This window comes from Rattus norvegicus, chromosome 15, assembly GCF_021556685.1.
Source record: "Rattus norvegicus strain SHRSP/BbbUtx chromosome 15, alternate assembly SHRSP_T2T, whole genome shotgun sequence".
NCBI classification, from domain to species: domain Eukaryota; kingdom Metazoa; phylum Chordata; class Mammalia; order Rodentia; family Muridae; genus Rattus; species Rattus norvegicus.
In genome coordinates this window covers 38034549-38062363 of record NC_141548.1, presented here as the reverse complement: position 1 = coordinate 38062363, position 27815 = coordinate 38034549, and the positions used below count along the sequence as shown (strand labels likewise).

Here is a 27815-nt window from a genome sequence, read left to right as displayed (position 1 = left end):
TGCTGTGCAATAGATGACATCAAAACATGTAGATCTCGATGGTGTTAGCTGTATCAGAGGCTACCTTTGTGTGAAATTGCATGAGACTTTCAGCCTTTCACTAAGTTCTGTGCAGGAGTCTGAGGGATGGGTTTTAGGCCTCAGAGGGCTGGAAACTCCACCCTTAGAGCATGCTAACTACCATTTTTTTAAAAAGCAGGATCCTATGAAGAACCAGCAACTTGGGGTTGGGGGTTTAGCTCAGTGGTAGAGCGCTTGCCTAGCAAGCGCAAGGCCCTGGGTTCGGTCCCCAGCTCTGAAAAAAAAAAAGAAAAAAAAAAAAAAAAGAACCAGCAACTTTGCACATGTTCACAACACTGCACTGGTGACTTCTTTTGCCCCCATCCTCAGACAGGCCAGCCTGTTCCTTCATCCTGTAAATATCCCTGCTCTGTCCTTGGGGTGGACGGTGAGCTCTAAGACTCCCACATCTCATCGTTGGCCACCTAGTGAGTAAATTCTCTTGCAAAATGTGTAGTGTGGACGATTGGTGTAGTGTGCAGAGGCAGAATGGGCTTTGTGTGATAATATTCCCTGGTCCCATCTTCTGTATGATACTATTAACTGTCACTGCTCTCAAGTCACGTTCTTATTATGATCCCATTGCAGACTACTCAAAGTCGGGTTCTCCCGTACGTCATGTCTCTATGTTCGGACAGGTGACAGAGAAGCATTTGGCAGCCTTTCTCTCGCTGTGTGTGTGTGTGTGTGTGTGTGTGTGTGTGTGTGTGTGTGTGTATGAAGTGGAGGGCCAGAAGTTGACATCAAATGTCCTCGCCATTGTTCCGAGACATGACCCTTCACTGAGTCTGCACCTTGCACTCTTGTCTTGACTGGCTCTCCGGTGAGTCCCAGGAACTGCTCACCTCCACTCCCTAGTGCTGAGGTGCGGGTGCCAGTCGCCACACCAGGCCCTTATGTGGGAGCTGGGGATAAGAATCTGGGTCCTCATGGTTGCATATTAAGTACCTTGTTCCCCATCTCCCCTGCCTTGGGTTAGGTCTTCTTCATGCCAGAATAGTAAAAACTACAGCCCTTGCATCGATGGGGACACAGTTGGGGAGACAAGGCAGCAATTAGTTTGTATCCAGGGCCAATCAGTCACCATGGGGCTCACAACAAAAGACACATAAGTCACCTGTGAACCTCTTAAAATCCTGATCCAATGACCCAGGCCAGCATTCAGATCCAGTGATTTGGAACCTGCGCTCGAGACTCCAGATTTTAACAGTACATCTAAGTAATTCTAATACAGTTGATCAGTTTTGAAGAACGCTGAAATTACTAGTTCCCCACCCAGCCACCCAATACATGTAGCATTAGTACAGTCATTTTTACACTTTTTTTTTTTTTTTTTGGTTCTTTTTTTCGGAGCTGGGGACCGAACCCAGGGCCTTGCGCTTCCTAGGTAAGCGCTCTACCACTGAGCTAAATCCCCAGCCCCCATTTTTACACTTTTAAAATATCAAATACCTGGCACCAAATATGACTTTGTGAGTCAAATATACAGACAACTGACTTCAACCCATTGAAGTTGCTATGGAAACCAAAGGTATTGTAGGGTAACTCTACATTCCTAATAGCAGGACTTTGTTCTTGTTACAGGATGTCACAGACTGCATCATTTTCTGCTGTAAAAGAACAACAGGGGCTGGAGAGATGGCTCAGTGGTTAAGAGCACTGACTGCTCTTCCAGAGGTCCTGAGTTCAAATCCCAGCAACCACATGGTGGCTTACAGCCATCTTAATGAGATCTGATGCCCTCTTCTGGTGTGTCTGAAGACAGCTACAGTCTATATAATAAATAAATAAATCTTAAAAAAAAACACAAAACAAAACATAAAAATGAACAGCAGGTAGTATTTCACCAGCACTCTGTGCTGTCAACTGACTCAAATCCTTGGCCTGGGTTGGATGGCTCTCGGCATCTCCCCCACCTACTTCATTCCTAATGCAGCTCCTGTGAACTCCTTCTGGCCTCTTTCTCCTCAGTGCTCCCTCTCTTACAGTTCATATCCCTCCCCTTCTTCTCCTCTAAGTGTTACTGTCTCAAAAAGTAAAGTGGAGAAATAACCAAAGGGGGAAAAATACTGATATTGACCTTTGGCTTCCACATGCCCTTGTGTACACACTCTCTTTCTCTCTCTCACACACACACACACACACATACACAGTCACATATGAACTCATATATACATACATACATACATACATACATACATACATACATACATACATAGACACACATATACACACACACGTAGGGGAGGTATTTTCCTTTATTAAAAAAGGAAACAACAGTTTTCTCCCAGTAAGAAGTTTCATGGAGGGGAGGGATAGAATGTTTTTGGCTGGATGGGTGTAACAGTTGTGAAAGCAGCCAACATTGGTATCTATTTGGACATAAATCCCTTAAAAGAACAAAGTCTTAAGTAATTCTTCAGAGGCAGCCTCCAGATCTACCCAAGGACAATTTGGAGTCAGTAGAACATGATAGTTAACTTCAGAAGAGTAGGAAATGGGAAGAAACATGTCATCTAGCCAGCGGGCATCTGCCAGATGTGACACTGCACTCCAGTGTAGACAGACGCCCGTCGTCCGTGTCAGCAGGGCGCCCAGGGCCTGGTCTCTATCAGTTACTTTTCTCATGGCTGTGACCAAACACCTGGCAGAGAGTGACTTAAAGAAGAGTTTGTTTGGCTTACAGTCTGAGAGGAGACAGTTCACCACGGTGGGTAAGGCATGGGGCAGCTGGCTCTGGGACCGCAGGAATTTGTAGTGGCTGCTTGCTGGCATCTCAAAGGAACAGAAAGTAGGAAGAGCAGAAAGCTAGCCAGCAGTTAACTCTTTTCCTTTTCCCTTTCTCATTTAGGCTGATCCTACTGGGACAGAACCACTCATATTCGGGAAGTATGGTTAGTCTTCAGTTAATACAAAAAATATCAACAGATACCTAAAGTGCCTTATCAAACACCAGAGATGCTACTAATCTAGTCGGGGTGACAAACATATCATGCATTGCAGCAACACAGCATCCCTCATCCTTGCTGCCCCTACAAAGGTAGCTTCCCATGGGCAAGGGCTTTCAATTCTTTTCCTCATTTGTGCCCATCTCCCAGTAATATCTTGTACATGGCAGTCATGCCAAATGTTTGTGAAATGAATTAATTTAAAAAACATTCAAGTCTCAACCATAATGGGCTTTCCACTGTGGCACCAGTGGACGCAGCTTGCCTGGCTAATCAGCACAGCTGCACACAGGGCCCACAGGGGTTAGCCAGCAGAAAAGCAGCTTCCAGGTCAGGTCCAGCTTGACTTTTCTATGTTCGTCCACTGATTTTGCAACTCTGCAAAATCTCTGGTTGAGATTTCTTCGATGGAAAAAACAAACAAAATGTGGTGAAGAATGCCCCAAGACCCTGAGACAGAGGCAAAACTAGGACTGCACAGCCCTGATAGTTACAACTGTGTCCCATGGGGCCATTATTGGGTTTTTTTTGTTTGTTTGTTTTCATTTGGGGGGGGGGTTGCTGAATTGTTTCACTTTTTGAAACAGATTTCCCAGCTGGCCTTGAGTTCACCTGTCTGCTCCTCAAGAGGGCTGTGATTACAGGTTTCTGCCATCATGCCTGGCTGTACAGGACCTTGGTACATGAACAGAAACAAGAATTACATAGGAGTGACATTATTATGAGCAAGAAGTTTATTAATTATTAATTAATTTTAAAAAAATCAGCCATTTTGAAGTAAGTTTAGATCCAATCATCTTTCTATATACAAACACGAATTCTATATAGGTAAATCAAATACTTAAAAAAAACTAAACACTTGAAGCAATGGCACTCCTATAGCACGGAGCAGCGACAGAATGAAGTTTGGTTTCTAAATGCTATTTCCTGGTTTAAAGGGCTGAAGCCTTGTTGAAGAAATGGCGGGTTGCCATTTCTCACAATAGCCAGCCACAGCTGAAATGTGAATGGTCCCCAGCTGGTGGTATTGTTTTGGGGAGGTTGTAGAACATTCTGGATACAGGGTGTAGTTGGCACTTTGGACAGTACAAGCAGGGCTAGAGGACTACAGTATGCCCAGTTCCTGCCAGCTGGGGTTGTCTGCTTCTTGACTGCCTCACTCAGCAGGACTTAGCTACTTCACATTCCTGCCATAGCCACGAGCTATCCTGAATTCTTGCATGCCTTTCCTACAACTCACTGCACTCTCTCAAGCCACAAAAGAAATCCTTCCTCTCTCAAGTTGCCTCTTCTGTTATTTTATCACACTGTCAAGCGACTATTAATTTTAGTAACAATAATATTTAAACTTTGTCCTTTTGTAAGATTTGATTATAAGTGTGTGTGTATCTGTGGTGGTTTGTATATGCTCGGCCCAGGGAGTGGCACTATTAGAGGGTGTGGCCTTGTCGGAGTAGATGTGTCACTGTGGCTTTAAGACCCTCATCCTAGCTTCCTGAAAGCCAGTATTTTGCTAGCAGCCTTCAGATGAAGATGAGGAACTCCTCAATTCCTCCTGCACCATGCCTGCCTGGACTCCGCCATGTTCTTGCCTTGATGATAATGGACTGAACCTCTGAACCCGGAAGCCAGCCCAATTAAATGTCCTTTGTAAGACTTGCCTTGGTCATGGTGTCTGTTCACAGCAGTAAAACCCTAAGACGGTGTCTATGTGTGTAGGCCAGGTATTTGTGGGTACCTAAGGGAGCTGTTGTGAGCTGTCTGACATGGGTTGCTAGAAACTGGACATGTGTCTCCAGTCCCAGCATTGCTAAATTCTAACATGCATTCTTAGTCACTGCTTGCAGCTTCGGAGTCCCAGCACGTACCTATGAGTCAGAAACGGAGGCAAGAACCTCAGGCCCACTTAGCTTCTGTAAGCGTCTTTCAGCCTTGCACGGAGACACTTCACTCTCCCCTGCTGCTTCTCACCCAGAAAGTGGGTGTCCAAACACTCCTAACCACGCTGCCCACTTCTTGGCCCGTGCTCTCTTCTTTACCCTGGCGCTGGGTGAGTCCCCCTTGCATGTATTACTTGGTGGACCCAGCCTTCCATCAAGCTGGTAATAGCACAGATAACACACCGCTGACTAAGGGACTTCCATAACTGTCATCATTCTCTACGAACCTGTCCACCACCAGCCTGGGTTGATTATTCAGAAGGCATATTTGTGGATGAAAGGAACTTGTCAATAACCTGGAAAACAAGATGCTAACACTTCACTATCATGTTGCATTAGTGTATGCGACCCTTTGCCTAAGCGAGGGGAAAAGGCACAACTTGGTGCCATTTGACTCCCTTGTTTTCCTTGTTTACACTTGCTTGTGTGCACATGCTATTTCAGGGCTGACCAGTTGCTATTGGAAAACTGTTTTCTGGGCTCATCCCCGGGGCAGACTGATTCTTCCTTTTTGCGGTAAATTCTCCAACCCAAATAAGCCCGTGCCAAGAAAACACAACTCAGTTAATATGAATACAAGCTGCTCGCCTAGACACTGCACTACGCTACTCCCCAGCTATGAGATCCCTTATGACTTGTGCTTTCTCCAGGCCATGTGCTTCAGCTCCATCTTCCTTCCACCTCCTCCTCTTCTCTTCCCCCGTCTCCCCAACTCTTCAGCCCCACCTTCCCTTCCCCTGACCAATCACCAGCTCTCGCCTTTATTTTACAAGTTAAAATGTGGAGAAAGTTCTGATGATGTCACCTGGATACGTGGTGATTCACTCCTTATCCTAGGCAGCCCCTCGTGAGGAAGTGTAATTAGCATCAAATACAATCAGGGTAACCCACACTCCGTCTCTCAGCAATGATTAGTTTCCTGTAGTCCCACGTCTCTGGTGAGGTCCTGTGAGACGCTCCCCATCCACGTTACCATGTCAACTGGTCAATTGTTCTGCCTTGTTCAGGCGACCATACTGTTGTGGTATATGACAGGTGCATAGCTTCCCTGTCATTTCTAAGAAACACAAAATCAAAGCAAATTTCCTGGTTCTCTGGCTCTTAGAGCTTGTCCAATCTTTTTTTCTATCCCACTTCCGCTGTGTTCCCTGAGCCTCATATGCAGGGACTGCTGTAGCCATGTCAACTGGTACTGGGCACTCCATGGTCATCTGCTCTCTGCACTTTGGGCACTTGTGGATTTCTGTTATGGTCTCCATCTGCTACCAAAAGAAGTTCTCTAATGAGGGAGGAGAGCTACAGGGATCTGTAGGACAAGGATTTGACATGCAGTTAGGAGCCATGCTGGTTCAGTAAAGTGACAATAACAGGTTCTCCTCTAGAATCCTGATTTGTTTTTCCCCAAAAGAAAAACATTCAAAGTAAAACACGAACATTTAATTGCCTTTAAATAATACACGAAATAATTTACATGCTATAGATCCCAAAACACAATGAATGTAAACCTAATTTTATAAGACATTTACAGACTTTTGCCAACATATGCCCTGTGCGTCACTCAGGATCTTATCTGTGTGTGAGCATGTAAACACATATATACATGTGAAATTGATGATTAGCATAATGAACCGAAAAGATGACTAAGAAGTCTGCCATAGAAGTTTAAACCCACAGCCTGACGGGAACCAAGGCACGGAACTTCATGTGTGGCCTCAGAGATTAAGTTTCCCTTCCCAATGTCTAAACACTGTTAATTATACATTGTATTTTTTAGTATATTTCTGTTATGCTTTAAAATGCAGTGTTTTATTACATAAGGGCTTACACAAGTAAACTGGAAAAATAAGGACTAGATAAAATCACATACAATAAAGCTTTTTTTTCCAAAAAAAGATACTTATGTTCAAAACTAATACAAGAAATATTACAGATATAGATATAATCAGGAGATATATAAGATAACATACACAGATTTCATAGTGCCCCTGAACTGTACTTTATACCATCAATGGTATTAAACTTTGTTTGAAAGCCAGCTGGTAATACTGCCAATTGCAAGTGATTTTTAAAAAACAGATACGTATGTCTCAGTGCATGGGATAAACAATGAGTCCAACAAAGCAAAATAAACCCTTTTCCAGCGTCAAAGCTGCCGTTTGTTGGACATTAACTGCCTCCCTCAGTGCTCCCTTCTCTGTCCCGTCTATATTAAGAGAAAAGAAATATGCTCTACATAAAAATGGTCGCTTTAAAATCATAACCACGCAAATCTCCACCACCAGCACTCCCCCTTTCCTTTACCTGAAAGTCTGTAGGCAGCTGCTCTCAAGGTAAAAATGTATGTAGTACTCAGAACACTTTGGAGCTTTGCCACTTTAAATGTACAGTTATCAAAGGATTAAAGCCAACCAGAGGAGGAATTAATAGACTGCAGTAAGCCGAAAGTAAATGCCAAATGTGCTTATAGTGGCCTAAGAAATGAGTCCTCTAAGCTGTGAATAATGAACTGTCAGCTGCAGATCGAGACAACTGACAACCAGAACAAAGCCTTCCGTAGCACTAATTTCAATACGGGTGGAGCTGGCTAATCACGAACTAGCTAGCGGAGTACTCACAGCTCTCCATGTAGAGCGCTGCAGTGTGCGGCCCCCAGGTAATGAGAGTGCAGCTCTTCATAAGAAATAAGGCTGATTAAAGGAGAGATCAGACATCCTGTCCTCGGCTATAAAGGCCACAGAACCAACCGAGAGTCTACTTTAAGGCTGTCTCAGAAGTACTTCACATGGCACTTCAATAAAATGTCACTAAGTGGCAGAATACGCAAACGGCCACAGCTCCAGAACTGAAAGCACATGCCATGTCAGTCATTGAGGGTTCAGGTTGTCAGGTCTGTTCTCTCAGAGTTACATTACACTCAAGGAAAGCTATTGAGTTTGGCTGTAATTAACATCTGAATCAACAGACTGCCAGCTCACTAGCACTGTGTAAATCATTTCCAGGAAGCACACACAACAGCACTCGCTCGCTGCCAGTGGCACTTGGCTGACTTACTCCTCCCAAGAGCTGCTACCTTTTCTCAGCTATTCACCTGCTGCTAAGCCCCTAAGTCACTCAGACCTCCTGCCCGTGTGTACAGACCCTTCTCACACTACAGCCATCCAGGGACCACTGAAGGAGGCTAACAAGTCATTCGGGCCACGCCGTACTCCAAGCTGACCACAGCAGGCTCCGACTTGGAAAACTCCTCGGTGTAGTCACAGTAGCGATTATCTGCTGGGCTGCTGCCCTCTACAGCTCGGAGTGTGTCCTTCACCGGGAGCAGACTCTGCTCTTTCAGACACAGTGAGGTTTTCAGACTGGGCGACTCAGGGTGAACGGCATGCAGCAAGTCCTTCGTCAGGATGCCACTTTTGCATTGCTTAATTTTCTAAAACAAAACATTGAAAAACCATTAGTAACTACAGCTAACAGGTGATCAATCTATGTGCAGCGAAGAAAACATGTTTTCACAAATGCTCCCCTTGTGCATGACACACAATTATGAATTAGTAACTAGAAATCCCCAAGAACTTGAAATTTATCAAAGAAAATGCTTCATTAAGTGTTCATGTTTGCCAATCGATTCAACCAGATTTGACTGTATAGGACGCTAGGTCTTCACATGCCAGAAACACACATATCACTTAGGAAGTTTAACAAGTGATCATTCTATAGGGACAAGGATGCAGAGGGTACACTCAACCTGAATTTGCACTAACACAGCAATCACAGTTTACTCAGCTGAAGCTTGACCACGACAAGCTTCCCACAGGTGTCCCTCACTGAGGTTTGCCAAGTGAACAGATCAGTCTTTGGAAAGTAACACAACTTAAAAAAAAACCCTAATATTTAAATGTCCTGTGGCAAAGCATCATGCTCTCCAAATGAACTCCAGACAACTGTCCCACGCTGCCTATCCTACCCTTCCTTTCTTTAACACTAATATGTGCCCTCTAATTTACCCCAGTCACCGGTCTCTTACCCAAGACAGTGAAAACCATTTGTCTCTGAGGCAGACAGGACAGTTCCGTGAACAAAAAAGAACCATCTAACATTAAAAAAAAGTGTTTGTATGTGTGAAAGTGGGTGAGTGTGTGTGTGTGTGTGTGTGTGAGTGTGTGTATCTGTGTGACAGTGTGTGTGTATGTGTGTGTATGTGTATGTGTGTGTATATGTATGTGTGTATATATGTATATGTGTGTGTGTATTCACATACATATTTACTCATCCTTTTTTGGTTATACATAATGGCAGAGAAATGACTAGAGGAAAAGCTTAGAGTAGAGAGAGATTTAACACACACACACACACACACACACACACACACACACACACGACAAACCATAAAGATAACAACAGTAAGAGGAAGCAGACAGAATAACAGAAAATTAATATCTAGTATATAAGGAACCCTGACAAATCAAAACAAAACAAAACAGCAAACAGGCCAAGAAAAATATTTGAAAGTTATACTCAACAAGCAAACAAAAAATGCCCAATAAATTCTCTTCATCTGTAATCAAGAAACCCAAAATGGGAGACACTGACAGACAGTAATACTTACAGCCTCTAGGTCTTTAACGTCTTCCTCTAACTGCTTGTTTTGCTCATTCATATTCATAATTATGTTCAGTACAGACTGCCGGGGATGGAGCGTCCGATCAAATTGGTGGTACATGTTTCTCCAAAATCTTTATGACAAAGAAGTTCAGGAAGTTTTTAACCAAAACACCTTTAGATGAATAGTGAGCTCTAGAGCTCTCAGTGCAACAGAGTGGGAACAGCTCACAAAGCCTATTCCAAGTTCTGTAACAACTGGAAGAGAGGAGCTCACACACAGCAACAAGGAGCAGACAGAAACCCCGACTGGTCTGTTCTGATTACCACACGCTGTGCACAGGTTCCAAAATACCTCATTGTTCATAAACGTACATTGTACGTTCATTAAAATTAAGAAAACTTAGGGGCTGGAGAGATGGCTCAGCAGTTAAGAGCACCCGACTGCTCTTCCAGAGGTCATGAGTTCAATTCCCAGCAACCACATGGTGGCTCACAACCATCTGTAAAGAGATCTGATGCCCTCTTCTGGTGTATCTGAAGACAGCTACAGTGTACTTATATATAATAAATAAAATAAATCTTTAAAAAAAAAAAAAAAAAAAAAAAAAAAAAAGAAAACTTAAAAACATGGGAACACTATCTTGATTTGCTCATTATTATATACATGTCTACAATGATCCTACTATGCCCCATGAATATGTTTAATTAAAATAATATTTTTAGGGCTGGAGAGATGGTTCAGTGCTTAATTAAGAACACTGGCTATTGGGGCTGGGGATTTAGCTCAGTGGTAGAGCGCTTACCTAGGAAGCGCAAGGTCCTGGGTTCGGTCCCCAGCTCCGAAAAAAAAAAGAACAAAAAAAAAAAAAAAAAGAACACTGGCTATTTTTCCAGAGGACCTGGGTTCAGTTCCCAGCAACCACACAGAGACTCACAACCATCTGTAACTCCAGTTTTAAGGAATCTGATGCTGATGGCCTCTCCTGGCCTCCACAAGCAACACACACACACACACACACACACACACACACACACACACACACACCCCTCATATAAATTATTACTTGTATAAGATTATTTGTATGGTACTTATTTGTATGATGATTATTAATAATGATAATGATGATAATAATGACCGTAATGATAAAAATAAAGTTAACATTTTTAAAAATTCCCAAAATCTTTTTGAGAAGAATCACTATAAATGCTTTAATAGCCAACTTACTTAAAATTGAAAGAGGCTGTATTTGGCTCCAAGACTGTCAATCTCTGAGATTTGGAACTGTAGAGAGGATTTAAGTACTTCTTTTTGTCAGCCAAAAGAAAAGGCCACAGGGAGTAAGTCTTCTCCTTCAACCTTGGGGAATAAGAACATAAAAGTCTTACCCAGCGATACTCAGCGCCCTGCTAACTATAGATCAGGTGGTTGGTTCAGTGGCTTCTAGATGGACACTCACCTCCCTGTCTGAGTTCTGCTTTCACTGCATTCTCTTTCTCATTTCTGACCATGTAATAAATGTGTCTTGAGCACAACCAGGTCGACCACTGGTTCTCACTTGTCCACTTAGGGATTCTCCTCTTATCCCAGGACTGCCAAGCCTTGCAACAGAACACTGATTCAGCTGCTCTGCCTTATTCTCACAACCCCATGCTGGGCCACGAGGGCAATTACCACAGGACAAAACCACATTTCAGTGGAAGAGTTTGAAATGCCAGTCATGTGCTTGTCTAAAGGCACACGTCTGGTGGACAGATGGCTACAGAGGAGGCCACAGCAGTTAAGTCAAACAGATGCTGTAGGCATGCACAGTACCATGTACCCCATGATGGCCCACAGGTATGTTCTAAGAAAGACTACTAAGAAATATCCATTTTTATTTTCCTCTTCTCATCTTTTTGAGTTTGGTACCAATTGAAAGTTTCTCCAAAGATAGATTTGTACCCCAAGAAAAGCCACCTAATCCAAATTATAGGAAGATCTAGATTCACTGTTACTGAAAGAAATCTCACTCAGAATCCAAACCCAAAACTTCAAGCTGGTATAAAGAACAGGCAAGGGGTCAAGTGTGGCACTTAGTGCCTACATGAGACCCCATCAGGGACACCATGAAACAGCCAATGCCAGCAGGCTTGTCTGCTCCACAGGGAGGAGAGCTATGACTGGCACCTTACCATAAGGCAAAACCACTGATTTATACCTTCCACTGCTATAAAGCTAGTGACCAACACTTTCTGAGAAATAAATAATGTAAAGAATTCTCTCTTCTAAATATATATATATATGTATTCAAACTGAAAAGGAACATCAAAACTTTTAGGGAACAGTATGGGGTTCTTGCTCTGCTCTGGGTACTGACTATATACGTTGTGTGTATGCATATGCATGTGTGTGCATGCATGCGTGTGGGGGGGGTTAGCTGACCTCATAATAATATTACCTTCCAAATATATTTCAAAACAGAAAGGTGACAGATATTAGTAGGGTACTTTAGCTTCAAAACTACAGATTTTTGTAAAACTCGTTCTATCTGAAACCGTCAGGGCATTTCATTTTCAGCCATGGTTTACAGTGGGATGGTGTGGGTGATGCAGAAGGAAAGGCTCATTTCATTACCCACTCACCTGAGTTCCTCTCTTTCCTTCTGACAGTTGCCAAGGAAGTTCCCAAATTGGCATGAGTGAATGTGCTCATGGATCTGAAGAAGAAACGCTTCGTTGAACTCAAAGGCTTGTGGGAACTGCTCAGTCAGATGCCATACACACTCCAAGAACTGAGTAAACACTGGTGAGACTTCCTTTGGGTCACCATCCAAATGGCCACACCTAAAGCCCCAGAGAGCACAAGCTTTGAAAAATGCCTCTGAAAGTTTTTTGCTTAGGCATTGTAAACTTAAACCTACAAAACTATACATACATGTATTACATATGTAATATGGACAGTAAAAGTCCATTTGTAACCATCATTTTAGTGGACATCTGTAACCCTGGTCCTCAGGAAGAGGAAGCATGAGGACTAGAAGTTCAGGACCAGCCTTGCTACAAGACCAAACATCAGTGGCCATGGGAACTAACAAAGCCACTAAGAAAAAGAAGTAACAGAGACATAAGTCTAACTTCATATAATACAGAGCTATAGTTCCCATGCCACAGAGACACGTAAATTCCAACAAGGAGAAACCTGGTGGCACAATTTTGCAAAGATTTAAATATATTATTGCCACTTACCTCTCTGAAAATTTATGCCCAAATGATATCCAATCTTTTTCTATTAAAACCTAGTGAGAAAGAGCAAAATCAACTAACTATATAACTATTATCAACTTAAAAAAACACAGTGACAATTCTGCTAAGAGCAGAGATTAAAAAAATAAAAAGATTACATTTAAAAAAAAAGTAGACAGAACCTAGAGGAGAGTGAGGGTTACCGAAGAGTGAAAAGACATGGAAAGTAGTCTTGCAGTGAACGATTCCCATTGCACTCATCAAAAACACACTTGGTAAGGCAGCAACATGGAAAAGCCAGCTGAACTCCAGCAATCAGAGGCTCAGGCAAGAGAATAGAGAATTAGAGACCAGCTAGATCCATGGGGAAACTCTGTCCTCAAATAGAGTGTGGGGTGCAAGAAGGGAACTAGAAAATCTAACTAAAATGCTAGTAACGCCCAGCTCTGTAGTACAGGGGCAAGCATTTCAACCACTGGCATATTTGTACATTGCATATGTAAAGAAAAAACGGTAAGGAAGACCCTGTCTCTTGGAAAACCAAACAGAGTCAATAAGAGTTAGCTTTTGTTCACTCAGATCCCAACACTGGCATCCTTGCATATGCAGTTCAGTCTTTCAGGTCATGGCTTCTCTGTTGACTAACTCCTTTCCTTTTTTGTTTTGCTGAATCAACTTTTCAATATGGGCTGAACTCTCCATCCTTCTGTCTCAGCTTCCCAAGAACAGGGACTAAAGACATGCATCACCATAGCCAATGAGAGAACAGATCTCTAATGTTTCAGTCAGATCTGAAGGAACTTCTTAGTCATTGACACACTTTATAATCTCATTACATAATCACCAAACATATCCTTTTTCAGTGTCAGGATGGCCACTTTGGTATCTCCGATGTTGCCTTAAATCCATTTAACAGAGCCTACTGGTCAAGGATGCAGTTTCCTGAACACATTAATAGGCCCTATCCTGGGTGCCATTGTCACTTCAATGCTGTGACTGTGGGTGGAAATATGGATTTCATGCTGGGTCCTCTATCATTCTATTCGTCCTGACTTAGTATCCTCCTCTCTAACCTCCTCCTCTGCTTAGCTCAGAGAAGAGCAGGGAGCTGACTCAGCAGCCTGGAAACCCAGACAAGGGCTCCTATCCCCCACTCCCACTCCATCTACGGGCAACTGGCACTGGTCCTTTGTCACTGTTCCCTGAGACCACCTGTGTACTTGTGTGTGCCCTGCTGCCTTACCTTCAGTTTTCCTCCCTCTTCAGATGAACTAATAGTCGCTCTCCTGGACCCTCAGCCTCCATCTCGCTCCCTTCTGCCTTCACAAGGCCAAGACATCTTTTTACAGAGCATCTTTCATCAAGCTCCCCCTTGCTCTTTTCTACCGGCTCTCACTGCCTCAAGGGGAAAGTACACATCCCAGCATGCTTGTCCTTAGAAGGCTTACTCACAGCCACTCAGCCTATCCCTCATGCATCTAAAAGGGCTCCACTGTGGGTCTGGTCATTTATTACATGGCTTGACTCAGATGCCTGGCAAATAAATAAGCAAAGACTAACATTCCTCCTTACACTGTCCAAGGAAGCCGAATGCTATTTTACTAAGTGTTTTAGGTTTGCTGTTTGCTGTTTTGGTTTTTCAAGACAGGGTTTCCCTGTGCATCATTGGCTGTCCTAGTACTTTCTCTGTAGACCAGGCTGGCCTCAAACTCACAGAGATCCACCTGCCTCTGCCTCCCAAGTGCTGGAACTAAAGGCGTGCATCACTGTCTAGCCACCTAAAGTTATTTTTATTGTCACCATTTTCACGTAGTTCTCTTATTTCCAGTTAGTTTACCCAGACTCAGTATGATGACAGAGTAATGGTGCTGACCAAAGTCTGAGACTTTAGGTCACCCTTGTCACAGGCAGGACTCTGATTATTAATTAGTGCTTAAACCTATCTAATACTTCTTCATCTACTCACTATACATTTCTGTGGAAATTCTGTTTTGTTCTTAGGGTCTCATAGCTCAGGTTGGTCTCAACTGATAACATAGTAAAGGATGACCTTTAACTCTTGACCCTCTGTCTATACCTCCCAAACCTGTTTTACACACAAATTCAAAAGTTTATCTAATCAAATACTAAACATAAAATAAATAGAAAATAAATTCCTGCCTAGAAGAAAATTGTTCAACTAATAAATTTGGTTTCATAAACAGAAATGGCACAATGTTAACTTAATATCAGGGTGCTAAAGATGAACATTTCATTTCTTCAACTCATGGTTTACAATTAAATACTGTATTTTACATTACTTTTACTAGATAGAGGTGTGGGAGAAAATATCAACTAGTTTGTAACACTTTAGGGTGGTGGTGGTGGTGATAGTGGGGTGTCAACCTCTAAATCTAAAGTATTTGGCCAAAAGCTGCACAAATGGAGGTTAGTCTGTCTGAAGGTTCTCTGCTGCAGAAGCACACACATCGAGGGCCCAAGGAATCTACCTGGAGCTGCTCTGTGCAGAATCTATCAACTGCATGACCATAGTATAAACCTGCCTCTGAATACTGCCAAGCATCCCCTTGGTAAAGAAATCACTGGGTTCAGTGGAACAAATTCTTACCATGAATCCTTTCATTGTCCTGTAGTAGGAATCCAACAAGAGCGAACCAAGGGAACACACTTGGGAGGTCCTGTCCCACCCATCCGAACAGTGTACCAGCACACTTGCATTTTCAACCACTATTGCCTGGGGGGAAACGACACACTTAGATTCTTGCAAAATTCCTCTTATATAAATCAGTAAGGTTACATACTAAAACCCAGGCCAGAAGATACACATCATAAGAGCTGGCCCCGCGATGAGACTGTTGCCACAATCAAGACAAACAACAGAAACAAAACAAGCAAACAAAAATGTTGTTTGTAAGTAGTTGGGGGGGTTGGGGATTTAGCTCAGTGGTAGAGCACTTGCCTAGCAAGCGCAAGGCCCTGGGTTCGGTCCCCTGCTCCGAAAAAAAGAAAAAAAAGAAAAAAAGTAAGTAGTTGGGGATTGTAAATCTCCATATTAAGCACCACTTCCAACTGAAGTGAACCCCATTAAAGAGGCAAAGAACAATAAAAGTTGTCAGAGCAGAACCAAGACTTACCAAGGCTAAGTCCATTCCTTCCCCACTGGTTACAAACCTGAACCATTAAGAGATAGTTACTTTGGCTAAGAAGATTGCAGCATCCAAAACAGCCTTGATATGACGAAGCCATCCTGAACTCTCCAAACCAGAGTAGAAATCGTTGACAGAAAGCCCCTTGCTGCCATTCACTATGAAATAGAGAAGGTTTTCAATTAGAGCAGGGCTGGAGTGATCTTGGGGAGTGAACTGGGGGAAATGCATATAAATTAAAGTGCTATTAGAAGATGAATAATGCTCTGGGGACATTTTTTTTCTGTTCCTCCTCAGGCTTAAGAGAAATGGCCCTTTTAAAAGGTAGCACAAATGTTTAAATTATATATATCAATGATCTCTAACAACGGTGATTGTAAAACTATTAGAATTGCAGACAGGGTGGCTACCGCCCATAACGTGCCTATGCTGAAGTGAGATATAAGAATAAAAGAATGATTGCTTTCTAAGACTGGATGGCAACAGAAGATCTCGCTGGCTGTGCTTGTGCAGGCCTATAATCCCAGCACCTGAGAAGCTGAAGCAAGAGGATCAGAGCTTCAAGGCAAGCCTTGGCTGCAGAGGTTGTCTGATGATACCTTAGATTCAGTGAGACTTTGTCTCAAAAAAGGTATGAGTAAGTAACTTAGTAAGGGGTGGGGGAGATGGAGAGAGAAGAGAGGGAAGGAAGGAGGGGGGAGACGTGGAGGAACTATTCTACCGGTTTTAGTACTGACTACAAGCTAAAAGTAATACTTTTAGTATATTACATTATCAATATCAATCCCATGTTCTCTTTACTCTGTGAATGCGACTGACAGAGAAGTCAAAGCCCTATGTGACTGTCACTGAACCTCCATTGCACAAAGCTCTCTAAAAGGTGTACAATAATCATACCTTCCAGTAATTTCTGAAGGCTGGATCTCATGACATGAATATTTTCTATTCCAACAAACTGAAATCTAATATTAGAATAGTTGTCTTCATTTTCATAACCTTTTCCAGCTGCTCTGTTAGCCATTGCATTGAGCTAAAATTAAAAATTTTAGAAATTTACAGTCAAATTAATTTTATCTTTAATTTATCAAATGCCATAAAAACACTAAGTCACACTTTATAGGAAGGACAACATTTAAAGAAACTCATCAGGACTGAATAAGCTACTACTGTTTAGTAAGCAAGCCTGCCATATCTATGCCAGCAGTGAGGAAGGGCAGTGTGTGGGGAAATGTGTTTGTTACCCAGGGGAAAACCAAACCGAGGACACTCAAACTTCAAAAGGATAACTACTTCCTTATCAGCTTTCCACGTTTCTGTGACATCTCAAAATGAAAAAGGAATGTTTCCTGCCTAAATCTGGATTTGGAGATGGGCAGAGCTGAAAAGCTCAGTTTCCAGAATCAGTCTGTGAGATCAAATCACAGGGGCCCTGAGAGCGGATGTGAAGTACGGCTCTACGCCACCATGCTCACACATGGAGACTCAGCACTGTACCACAGCTGTGTGCACAGCATCATCCACCAGCCTAGCACAGCTCCAAGAACCGTGCCCAACATAAACTGCTCTCCAGAGGGGACAGACGATGATCTGAGACACCCTTAGGGTTTGGCTTGCTGGCTTCTGTCATATAGTGTGTTACTCTGATTACTGTTCTTTCCATATGAGCGTGGATGAAGAAATGGCCTAGGCTGGGTGAAGTAGCTGTCCATTAAGTGAATTAACCATTGGTTGGGAGCAAGTACAGGTGAACTGTACATGCTGACTCAACAGTTACCAGCCATCCATGAAGACTGAGGTCAAATTAAAGATGTGGTCACATTACTACTACTGAATTTTAAACTTAGGAGAGCAAGTGAAAAAAATTCTGTATCAATGACAATTATATAAATAAAAACTATAAGTCAGGCCTCAGCTTCAAAATGCATGCATTATAATCGCCTTTTATGAATAATATTACCTAAAGATGAGTCATTAGCCTACAAGCGTCCAGTAACAAGGGAACACAATTTTTCTTATGAGACAGTACCAGCTCTGGAGTCTTAGATTATCAATACCAATTCCTAATTTTTGATAGATACTTTCTAATTTACTCCGATTACTCTCATCTTTTTTGTGAGACTGCACAGTGACGGCGACCACTGTGCAGCAGCTCTGGCCCCTCTCACAGTGCTGCCTACAATCGTTCTACAGTGCTCACTCGCTTTTTCTCATCGCTTTCTCTTATTTTCTCATCATTCCAGATTTTTGAAGAAATCCTCACTATAATTCTGCCAATGTCCTTTTGTGTATCCCACCAGCTCTGCATGCGAAGCTATAATAAAAATCAAAATAAAGTTAGCTCTCACCGTTGAAGACTGTAATTACTCTAATTTCAGGGTCCTATGTGAATCAGCTGTTTACAGTGCACATAAGAAAGAAGTGCAGCTTCTGGTTTGGTCTCAATAGTAAGAATCAGCCTTGCCCCACAGACGCCGGAGAACAGCAATTTCCTGTTCATTGCAGTTCTCTAATTCAAAGATTCCTCATTCAATAACTGTTTCCTCTTTTTTTCAAATCTTTCCCATTATGGCCAAATTACTTTAAAACGAAGTGTTCTGTTAATTTACAGTTTTGTTAATGAAGAATAAAAAGGCGGGCGTGGTGGTGCATGCCTGTAACTCCAGCATTTGGGAGGTAGAGGCGGAGGATCCGGATTAGCTACATGGTACAAATGCTACATGAGATCCTGTCACAAAAAAACTAAATATCAACAACAAAAAGGAAAGTAAAGGAGGGGGGTAGCAAGAATTTCTAATTTTTACATCATATACTATCATAGCACTTCTTCACAATAACGTGACTTAATACATTGTCAAGAGTCCCAGATGTGGCAGGGTGTGTGGCTCACATCTTTAATCTAGCACTTGGGAGGCTGAGACAGGAGGATCTCTGAGTTCGAGACCAGCCTAGTCCACAAAGTGAGTTCCATGACAGCCAGAGCTACACAGAGAAACCATCATGAAAAACCAAACCAAACAACAAAAAAAGAAAACAGTTCCATTTGTCTGTCTGTGTGTGTGTGTGTAGATATGTTTTTACATATATTCATACATATACATGTATATAATCTATATATCAGGAGACAGAAAAAAAATGATGACCAAGGGCCCTGAAAACTTTAGCATTACTCAAAGGACAGATTTTCTTCATAGCATTAGCCTTGGTTAATTTAAAACTACAATTCAGGTATGTTATATCTGAGCAAATGCTTTTATTCTCAATTAAAGACATGAAATCATAGAGATAACATACTGTACAGTACTGGATACATACCTTGGGCCTGGTATCCACAACATACATGTAGCGGTTTCCTGGGTTGGCTTTACTAATGGCTTGAAGCAAATGCTCATCCTCTAGGCACCTGGCACTGAAGCCTGACAATGGCTGACTGCATCGACAAATGGCAGCCTGATTTCAAAAGGACAAAAAACAGATTATAAAAGGACCCTAAAGACTTAAAAAAGACTCAAGTATTTCAATCAAACACACAACCTACTTAAAAGTCAGAAAGAAATTTAGACAGTATTAACTGTTTAAAAATTACTTGATTTAGATAAATACTTCTCACAATCTAGATGCTGCCTACACTTCCTGTGGTGGTTACATGACAATGGCCCCCATAGACATCGGTCAGAGTGGCATCATTGAAGGTGTGCCTTGTTGTAGGAATTGTATCACTTGAGGTATTTCAGAAGGTCAAGCCAGGCCTTCTCTTCTTCCTGTCTGCTGATCCAGATGCAGAACTCTCAGCTCCTTCTCCTGCACCATGTCTGCCTGCACACGGCCATGCTTCCTGCCACGATGACAATGGACTAAACCTCTGAACTGTAATTCAGCCATAGTAAAATATTTTCCTTTATAAGAGCTCCTGTGGTCACAGTATCTATTCACATCAATAAAACCATAAAACACTTCCCAATATTTTATTCTAGGAAAATTAAATGTTTTCTTGCCTAGTTTGTACACACACACACACACACACACACACTATCAAAATTGTATTAAGAACACTGTTGCCCTAAGGAGTAGCCCTTGGTTAATTGTCTATCAAGGAACCAACTCTAAGGAAACATCTGCATTCCAGGTATTTGACGAGTTACTTTCAGCTCAAGTTCAAGTAAAGAAGATGTCCAAGTAACAGGACATATAGAATAAGTAATTTTAAGATTTTTATTTATGAGTGTGTACCTATGCAAGTGTATAACACTTGTATGTGGGCCCCCTCAGAAGCCAAGAGTATTAAATGCCCTGGAGCTGTAATTACAGGCAATTGTGATCTACTGGACATGGGTGCTAGAACTGAACTCAAGTCTTCTTAACTACTGCCCCATCTCTCTAACCCTTACCAGGAGCTTTTAATCTTGGCCAGGAGAGATGGTTTGACAGATAAAAATAACCGCTGCTCTTCTAGAGGGCAGCACTTGCATGGAGGCTCATAATCTTTTGCAACTCTAGCTCCAGGGGATCCTCTAAGCACCGGCACATGCATGGTACACATACACATTTAAGCCAAACACCTAAACATGTGTGGTGGTCTGAATATGCTTGGCCCATAGGGAGTGGCACTGTTAGGAAGTGTGGCCTTGTTGGAGGAAGTGTGTCACTGTGGGTTGGACTTTGAAGCTCTTCTCAGTGTGGAAGAGTCAGCTGTCTCCTGGCTGCAGTCAGAACAAGAGAACTCTCAGTTCTTCCTATGCCGTGCCCGCCTGGATGCTGCCATGCTCCTGCCTTAATGATAATGGACTGAATCTCTCAACCTGTAAGCCAGCCCCAATTAAATGTTTTCCCTTTATTTATTTATTTTTTTTTTTTTTTACAGAGCTGGGGACCGAACCCAGGGCCTTGCACTTGCTAGGCAAGCGCTCTACCACTGAGCTAAATCCCCAACCCCCCCATGTTGTCCCTTTATAAGAGTTGTCTTGGTCATGGTGTCTCTTCATCAAAATATCACAAAAACAGTCTCTAGGCAATATACTGAAATTCTCCACTGAAACTTCTTGGGTCAGGTCTGCACAGTTCACACTAAAACAAAATGTAAAATAAAAATTAAAAAATAAACTTACAGCTGAAATTCTATTTCTCTACTAAAAAACCATAAAGCCTTTTATAAAGTGAGACATAAAGATTTGAAAAGATAATCTTAGGGGAGGCATATCTGTAAAAAATGAATTAATGAATATTTTAATTCCTTAAAACATTAAAAGACTTCCAAGTGTGGTGGTGGAAGTCTTTAATCCCAGTACTTGGGAAGCAGAGGCAGATGGATTTATGTGAGTTTGAGGCCAGCCTGGTCTACAGAGTGAGTTCCAGGGCTACAAAGAGAAACCCTGTCTTGGAACCCTTTCCCATCCTGCCCCACTCTGATAAAAAAATAAATAAAGATTTAGAAGCATATATCTCTCTGTAGTCTTACCCATGTCACCTCCAGCTTAACTCTACATTCCAAGAGTATCATCTCCGCCAGACAAAGAATACAAGTATAAGTGTTTGTATTCTTTACATATACACAAAAATACAACCTCAAAATTACAATGGCAGAAGACAATGAGGACTATTACGTTGTTTTTAGTGTTTGAGAGTTCTTTTCCGTTGTCTGTAAATGTTTTAGTCAGTTTTCTATTGTTGGCTGTGGCTGGCGTCTTAGTTCTTTGAGCACAAGCAGAGTTTGGTTGTTGTTTTAAAGGAATCCTGTGCTCCACACCCCTTGTATACCTACTTTTTGTTTACTAAGTCAACCACAAGCATTTTACAGCCTACTTTTCCAATAACTAGTGCAATCTAACAGGTATGTCAAAGGTGACCAGGTAACACCCTAGGACTTACGGTACTAAAATTAGACTTCAGTTTGAAACTTACCTGAACCAAGTTCTAACACATATAAGACATAGGGGACCACCAGGACAAGCGTGAACACAGAAAGAAACTCCGACAACATTTGGGAACAACAGCAGCCTGAGAACTGGTTTGGCAGAGGAAGTACCTGCCACAGGAAGGAGCTGGAGGAATCCAGTTGCAAGGTCAGAGCACAGGAGTGGCACCTGAAGGGAGCAGGGTGTGGCTGAACACGTGAAGAGGAGCTGTGACTGCCAGATCCTTCCTCCCTGAACACTTAAGTCTACAAAGAGATTAACCTCAAGCCTGGACACAGCACAGGATGTGACTGAAGGTGTGAACTTTCCTAAAGAGGATAAGATGTAGTCTACACAGCAGAATGTGAGTTCTGATTACCTTCTTTAAAAAAAAAAAAGATTTATTTATTTTTATTTATATGAGTACACAGAAACACACCAAAAGAGGGCATCAGATCCCATTACAGATGGTTATGAGCCACTATGTGGTTGCTGGGAATTGAATTCAGGACCTCTGGAGGAGTAGTTAGTGCTCTTAACCGCTGAGCCATCTCTCCAGCCTGACCACCCTTCTTGACTGTTACATCACACCGAGTCCTTTTGCCGATACACCAGCGAAACACAGCCACTGTGTGGAAGCCAATGCGCAGCAGAAAAATAAAGAATGCAAAGGCATACAACTCAGGCATGCAGACTTCTAAACGGAAAACATGAGAAGAGGAAGAGGCAGCCACATGGAATAAAACAAACCAGTCTGCTTGAGAATTGGCCGCTTCAAGTCAGAGAACAGAAAAGTGACTAAAGAAATCCAGTAGAGAAAGACTCTTAAATGTCACACAGTCTCAGAAGTAAAGAATCTGAGAGGTGAATGAGAAGTAGAATTAAGGAACTCTTTCAGAAAACAGAACGTGGAAAGCAAGAAAATAAGCCTGCAGAAATGGAGGCAACTCTGTCCACTTATAAAGCTAAAAAAAAAAGAAAAAAGAAAAAAGAAAAACACCCGAGAACAGAAAGGGCTGCAGAGACAGAAGTGCCCTCTCCAAGGCTGAGATCTGAGTTTCTAGGTAGTCTGCAAATGGCAGACCACGGCCCAGCACCAGGAAATTCCAGAACCCAGAGTAAAAGAAAAATCTTCTGTGTGGGGAGTCCAGAATGTGTTTAAAAATCAGTTTACCAAGTTGACCCACCTCCTCCCCTTTCCTTGTGAGGACAGCAAACAAAGCCCAGATGCCCTGGGCTCTCTTCCTGCTTTCAACACTTGCCTTGGCACAAGCAAGCTATCCGATGTCTGAACCAAAGGAACCCCAAAGAGAAGACACAGAAGCTATCTATGCACTGGTCTCATTACTTCTGGAAATGAAAGGCAGGAAAGGAGTACTTCAGGGGAGTTTTGTTTTAAAACTTCAGAAACAATAGTGAAAAGCCAGCAGGTCTCTGTTACCAACATTACAACAGCAAATCTGTGAAGTAAAGTTAGTATTTACTGCCAGGTGTGGTGGCATATGCCTTTAATCCCACAGTTCAGGAGGCAGAAGCAGGCAGAGCCCATACATTCAAGACCAGCCTGGTCTACCATAGTACGTTCTGGGACATCTGGAGTTACATAGTGAGACCCTATCTCAAACAAAACGTTAGTGTTTATCCAGAAGCTTAGACACTACATTTATAACGTAAAGAAGGTTCCTACCTCAGTGCCCTGCTGGCAGTAGGACAGGACCGGAAGTCTGCCCTTGCTCCGGAAGTTGGAACTGCCGACGATCACTGGCCGGCTAGCTGTCCGAGGAACATACAGCTCTCTGGGATAAGTCTCACAGACCTGGGAATATCAAACGAAAGTACTTAACTCCAATCAGAAACCATGAGGCTAGTGGAAGCAGGTAGATAACTGCAGATCTTCACCGCTCCTCCTCTTCCTCCAAATCTAATCCTCTAGTCTCATCCCCAACTCCATTGCAGACCTGCTGTGGTCTTTCCTCTCTGCCCCATCTCTCAGGAGTCTAGGCAGATCCTGGTGGATTCCCTCCTACAGGCCCGAATGCCCCCTCCTACCCTATTGTCATTCCAAAGTGTCTGCCCCCGATACCTAGAAGCACATTTTTACCTGTAACCTCCAGTAAACATTCCAATCAGGACCATAATATTTCCTATCAAGTAACACACAACCACCACACTCTCCTAGGAGCTGGAGATGAAACAGAAACCAGGAACAAACACCCAACAAAGATAAGTCCAGGTGTAACATGTAGAATTACAATTTTCCCAATGCCAGATCCCCAGACCCCAGCAAGAAAACACACAGTAAGTCAAGCCAAGGTCTCCATCAGGACCAGCACAGGCAGGCAGGCGCTGAGGAGCCCATCCTAGCTGAAGCACAAGAAAAGACTTTAAGACAGTGAAAAACCTGAAAGTGGAAAAAGAATTATTGAGGAAAACCCAAACTCAGAGAAGTGTGGAAATGACAAATTTAGAAACCTGAACAGGAACCATAGGGGCAAGATTCACCAACCAAATACAAGGGATGGAGGAGGGAACCTCCAACACTGGAAAGACAAGAGAAGAGAAAACAGCTAAAGAAACTTCTGGCATAAGATATTCAGCCCAAAAAGACCAAATTGAAGAAAAATAGGAATAAAGGAAGAAGAAGAAGCCCAGATAAGGGACACAGAAAATACTTTCAACTAAGTCATAGAAGAAAATTTCTCTAACACAATGGAGATGCCTATCAAAGTACAGAACACCAAAGAGATGACTAGAAAAGAAGGTTCCTCAGCACACAGTAATCAAACACTAAATGTACAGAGCAAAGAAAAATGAAAAGCTGCAAGGGAAAATGATACCTGACTTCTGAACGGAGATTCTGAAGGCTACCTGGACAGATGTGCTACAGACACTAAGAGGTCACGGACGCCAGCCCAGACTAGTACACCCAGAAGTTTCAATCACCACAGATGGATAAATTAAGATATTTCATCATAAAACCAAATTTAGGCAATACTTATCTACAAGTTCAGCCCTACAGAAGGTACTAGAATGAAAACTCCAACCTAGAGAGGTTAACCACACCTCAAAAACACAGGGAATAAATAATCCCAGACCAACGAAATCAAGAGGGGAAGTGCACACACACACACACACACACACACACACACACACACACACACACACACACACACACTACCACCACCACCAAAATAAAAGGAAACCACAATCATTAGTCATTGATCTCGCTTAACATCAATGGTCTCAATCCTCCATAAAAGCACACGGACAAACAATATGGATTTGAAACCAGGATCCATCTTTCTGCTGTATCCAAAAAGGACAACTTATCAACAAGGATCTATCACCTCAGGGAAAAAAAATGGAAAAAACATTTCAAGCAAATGGATGGCCTAAGGAGCAAGTGGGTGTAGCCACTTTAATATCTGACAAAACAGACCAAACCAAAACTAGTCAGAAGAATAGGGAAGGCCACTACAGACTCCTCAAAGGAAAAATCCACCAAGAGGACCTGAAATTCGTAACATCTATGCACCAAACACAGCGCACCCAAGTTCATAAAACACAACTGTACCTTAAGTCACATACTGACATTCACACTCTGATAGTGGGAAGTTTCAATACCTCATTCTCACCAATACATTGGTTATCCAGACCAAAACTAAAAGACATACGGGAACTAACGGTCATAAAAGTAAATGAACCAAAGAGATATCTACAGACCATTTCGCCCAAACACAAACGAACTACCTTCTTCCCAGCACCTCACAGAACTTCCTCCAAAATTGACCATTTACTCACATACAGAGCAAGTCTCAACAATACAGGAGAGCTAAAATGACACCCTCCATCCTATCAGACCACCCTAGATTAAAGCTGGGTTTCAACAACAGAAAGCCTACAAAACCATGGAAACTGAACATCTCTCTGCCGAACGTAAAATGGGTCAAGAAAAAAATTAAAACTTTCTAGAATTGAATAAAATGAAAATACAACATACCTAAACTTAATGGTACACAATGAAGGCGGTTCTAAGAGGCAAGTTCTAATAGCACTAAATGCCTACATAAAAAGAGGACAAACGGGCTGGAGAGATGGCTCAGCGGTTAAGAGCACTGACTGCTCTTCCAGAGGTCCTGAGTTCAAATCCCAGCAACCACATGGTGGCTCACAACCATCTGTAATAGGATCTGATACCCTCTTCTGGTGTGTGTGAAGACAGCTACAGTGTACTTATATACATAAAATAAATAAATAAAAATCTTTAAAAAAAAAAGAGGACAAACTGGACAGACACTGTGAGGCAAACAAACAAACAAAAAAAGACACCTCTAAAACACGGACAGCAGTGCTGCCGAGGGCACCTGGTACTTACCTTGTACTCTCGGTTGGCATCGGACAGTTGCCAGTTTGCGTTGGGCACTCCCATCCTCTCGTACTCTGCAGCAAGGTCAATGAGCTGCCACCCGTTCAGCCGCTCAGTGTCATTTTGCTTGGGGTTGTAAGAGAATGCATACAGATCTTCATATTTTGCTGTAAAACAGTAAAAGTCAGTACAGTGACATTTACCAGGCAGTGCTCTACAGATAAAACTAATTTTCAGAGGTTTCCCCTCCTTTTTTCTTTAAAGTCTTCAAAGAAGTGGCTAAGACATGAACATACCTGAATGTAAAACTTAAAACAAATGGCTACAGTTAAAGGCACACGAATGGACATAAGATTTATGTTATAGAGAAAGGTATCTGAAAAGTTAGATCTTCTATTACATGCTTTTCCTTTTTCTTCAATATTACATTTTAAAAACACAGATACTTCTTATTCATTCTTTTCTACAAGCACACCACAAAGCCAAATACCATAACTAAAAACTATTAATGGCCAGGTGCAGTCCATGCCTAATGCCCAGCACTCACAAGTCCAAGGCAGAAGGACTACGTTTGAGGCCACCCTAGGATATATAGTGGGAGCACATCAAAGAAAGAGAGGGAGGGATCAAACAAGAGCAAACAAAACAAAAAAGAGGCCGTGAAAGCGCATTACACATTCTTTTCACATTAATGTGTGTGGATGTTCTGTCTGCATTTGTGTCTGTGTAACACATTTGACCCTGGTGCTTGTGCAGGCCAGAAAAGGGCATCAGACCCTTTGGAACTGGAATTATAGATGGTTGTGATCTACCTTGGGGACACTGGGAATCAAACCCTGGTCCTCTGGAAGAGCAGACAATACTTTTGATTATTGACTCATCTTCTCCAGCCCCAGAATTACTCATTCTTATAGGTCAGTATGGACCCAAACCAGCAAGGGCATATAACCATCTTTGTTATATATCTTAGTTCAACCTAGGACAATGGAATGTATGAGACTCTATGTTCTCAGAGAGAACATGGACCTACTCCTAAATCACTCATGTGGGCCTCCATTTGAACTGCTCAACTGAACGTCCAGGCCAACAAGTAATCCAAGTTATGTTTGGGATAGAAATCTTCAGACACCCAAGCCTGGGTAATGCAGACTCACTTTCAGGGCTTCTATCCCTCCCAACCCTCCATTTACTAAAAAAGAATTCTCTTGTCTCCTGGTGCATCTACCACCCTAGCCACTGCTACTAGAGGACCATGACCTTCTGTGGCTTTTCACTTAGTAATACATCTTCCATTAGTAGAGAAAAGCCAAATTAAAAAGATAGTAAGGAGCTAGGGAGACAGGCTGGTCAGTAAAGCGCTTCCTATGAAAACACAAGAACCTGATCAGTTCCTAGCACCCAAGTAAAAGGCCAGCCGTGGGATATAGCACATGGCTGTATCCCAGTGCTAGGCAGATGGAAACAGGTGGCTCCCTGGGGCTCACAGCCAGCCAGTCTCACCTACACTGACAAGTCCTGCCTCTAACAACCAAGTAGATGGTCCCTAAATAGAGACACTGAATCCTGACACGTACACACATGGGCTTCCACATCTGCACAAACATGAACATATGCACAGTGTGCTACTTGCTTATCAATCTAAGGCT

General features: G+C 42.4%; 1 protein-coding gene across 4 annotated transcripts in view; it reads right to left on the bottom strand.

Moving 5' to 3' along the window:
• Nucleotides 1-6369: 6369 nt before the first annotated feature.
• Nucleotides 6370-27815, bottom strand: part of Mtmr6 (myotubularin related protein 6) — a 38150-nt gene continuing 16704 nt past the window's right edge. The window contains 12 exon segments of one of the 4 annotated variants that reach the window (NM_001394711.1): nucleotides 6370-8375; nucleotides 9552-9678; nucleotides 10773-10904; nucleotides 12170-12370; nucleotides 12773-12822; nucleotides 15378-15503; nucleotides 15964-16073; nucleotides 16813-16945; nucleotides 18113-18226; nucleotides 19228-19362; nucleotides 23491-23619; nucleotides 26179-26336. In NM_001394711.1, coding sequence (NP_001381640.1) covers nucleotides 8127-8375; nucleotides 9552-9678; nucleotides 10773-10904; nucleotides 12170-12370; nucleotides 12773-12822; nucleotides 15378-15503; nucleotides 15964-16073; nucleotides 16813-16945; nucleotides 18113-18226; nucleotides 19228-19362; nucleotides 23491-23619; nucleotides 26179-26336 — 1664 coding nt within the window. In that variant the 3' untranslated portion in view covers nucleotides 6370-8126. 4 annotated transcript variants of the gene reach the window in all.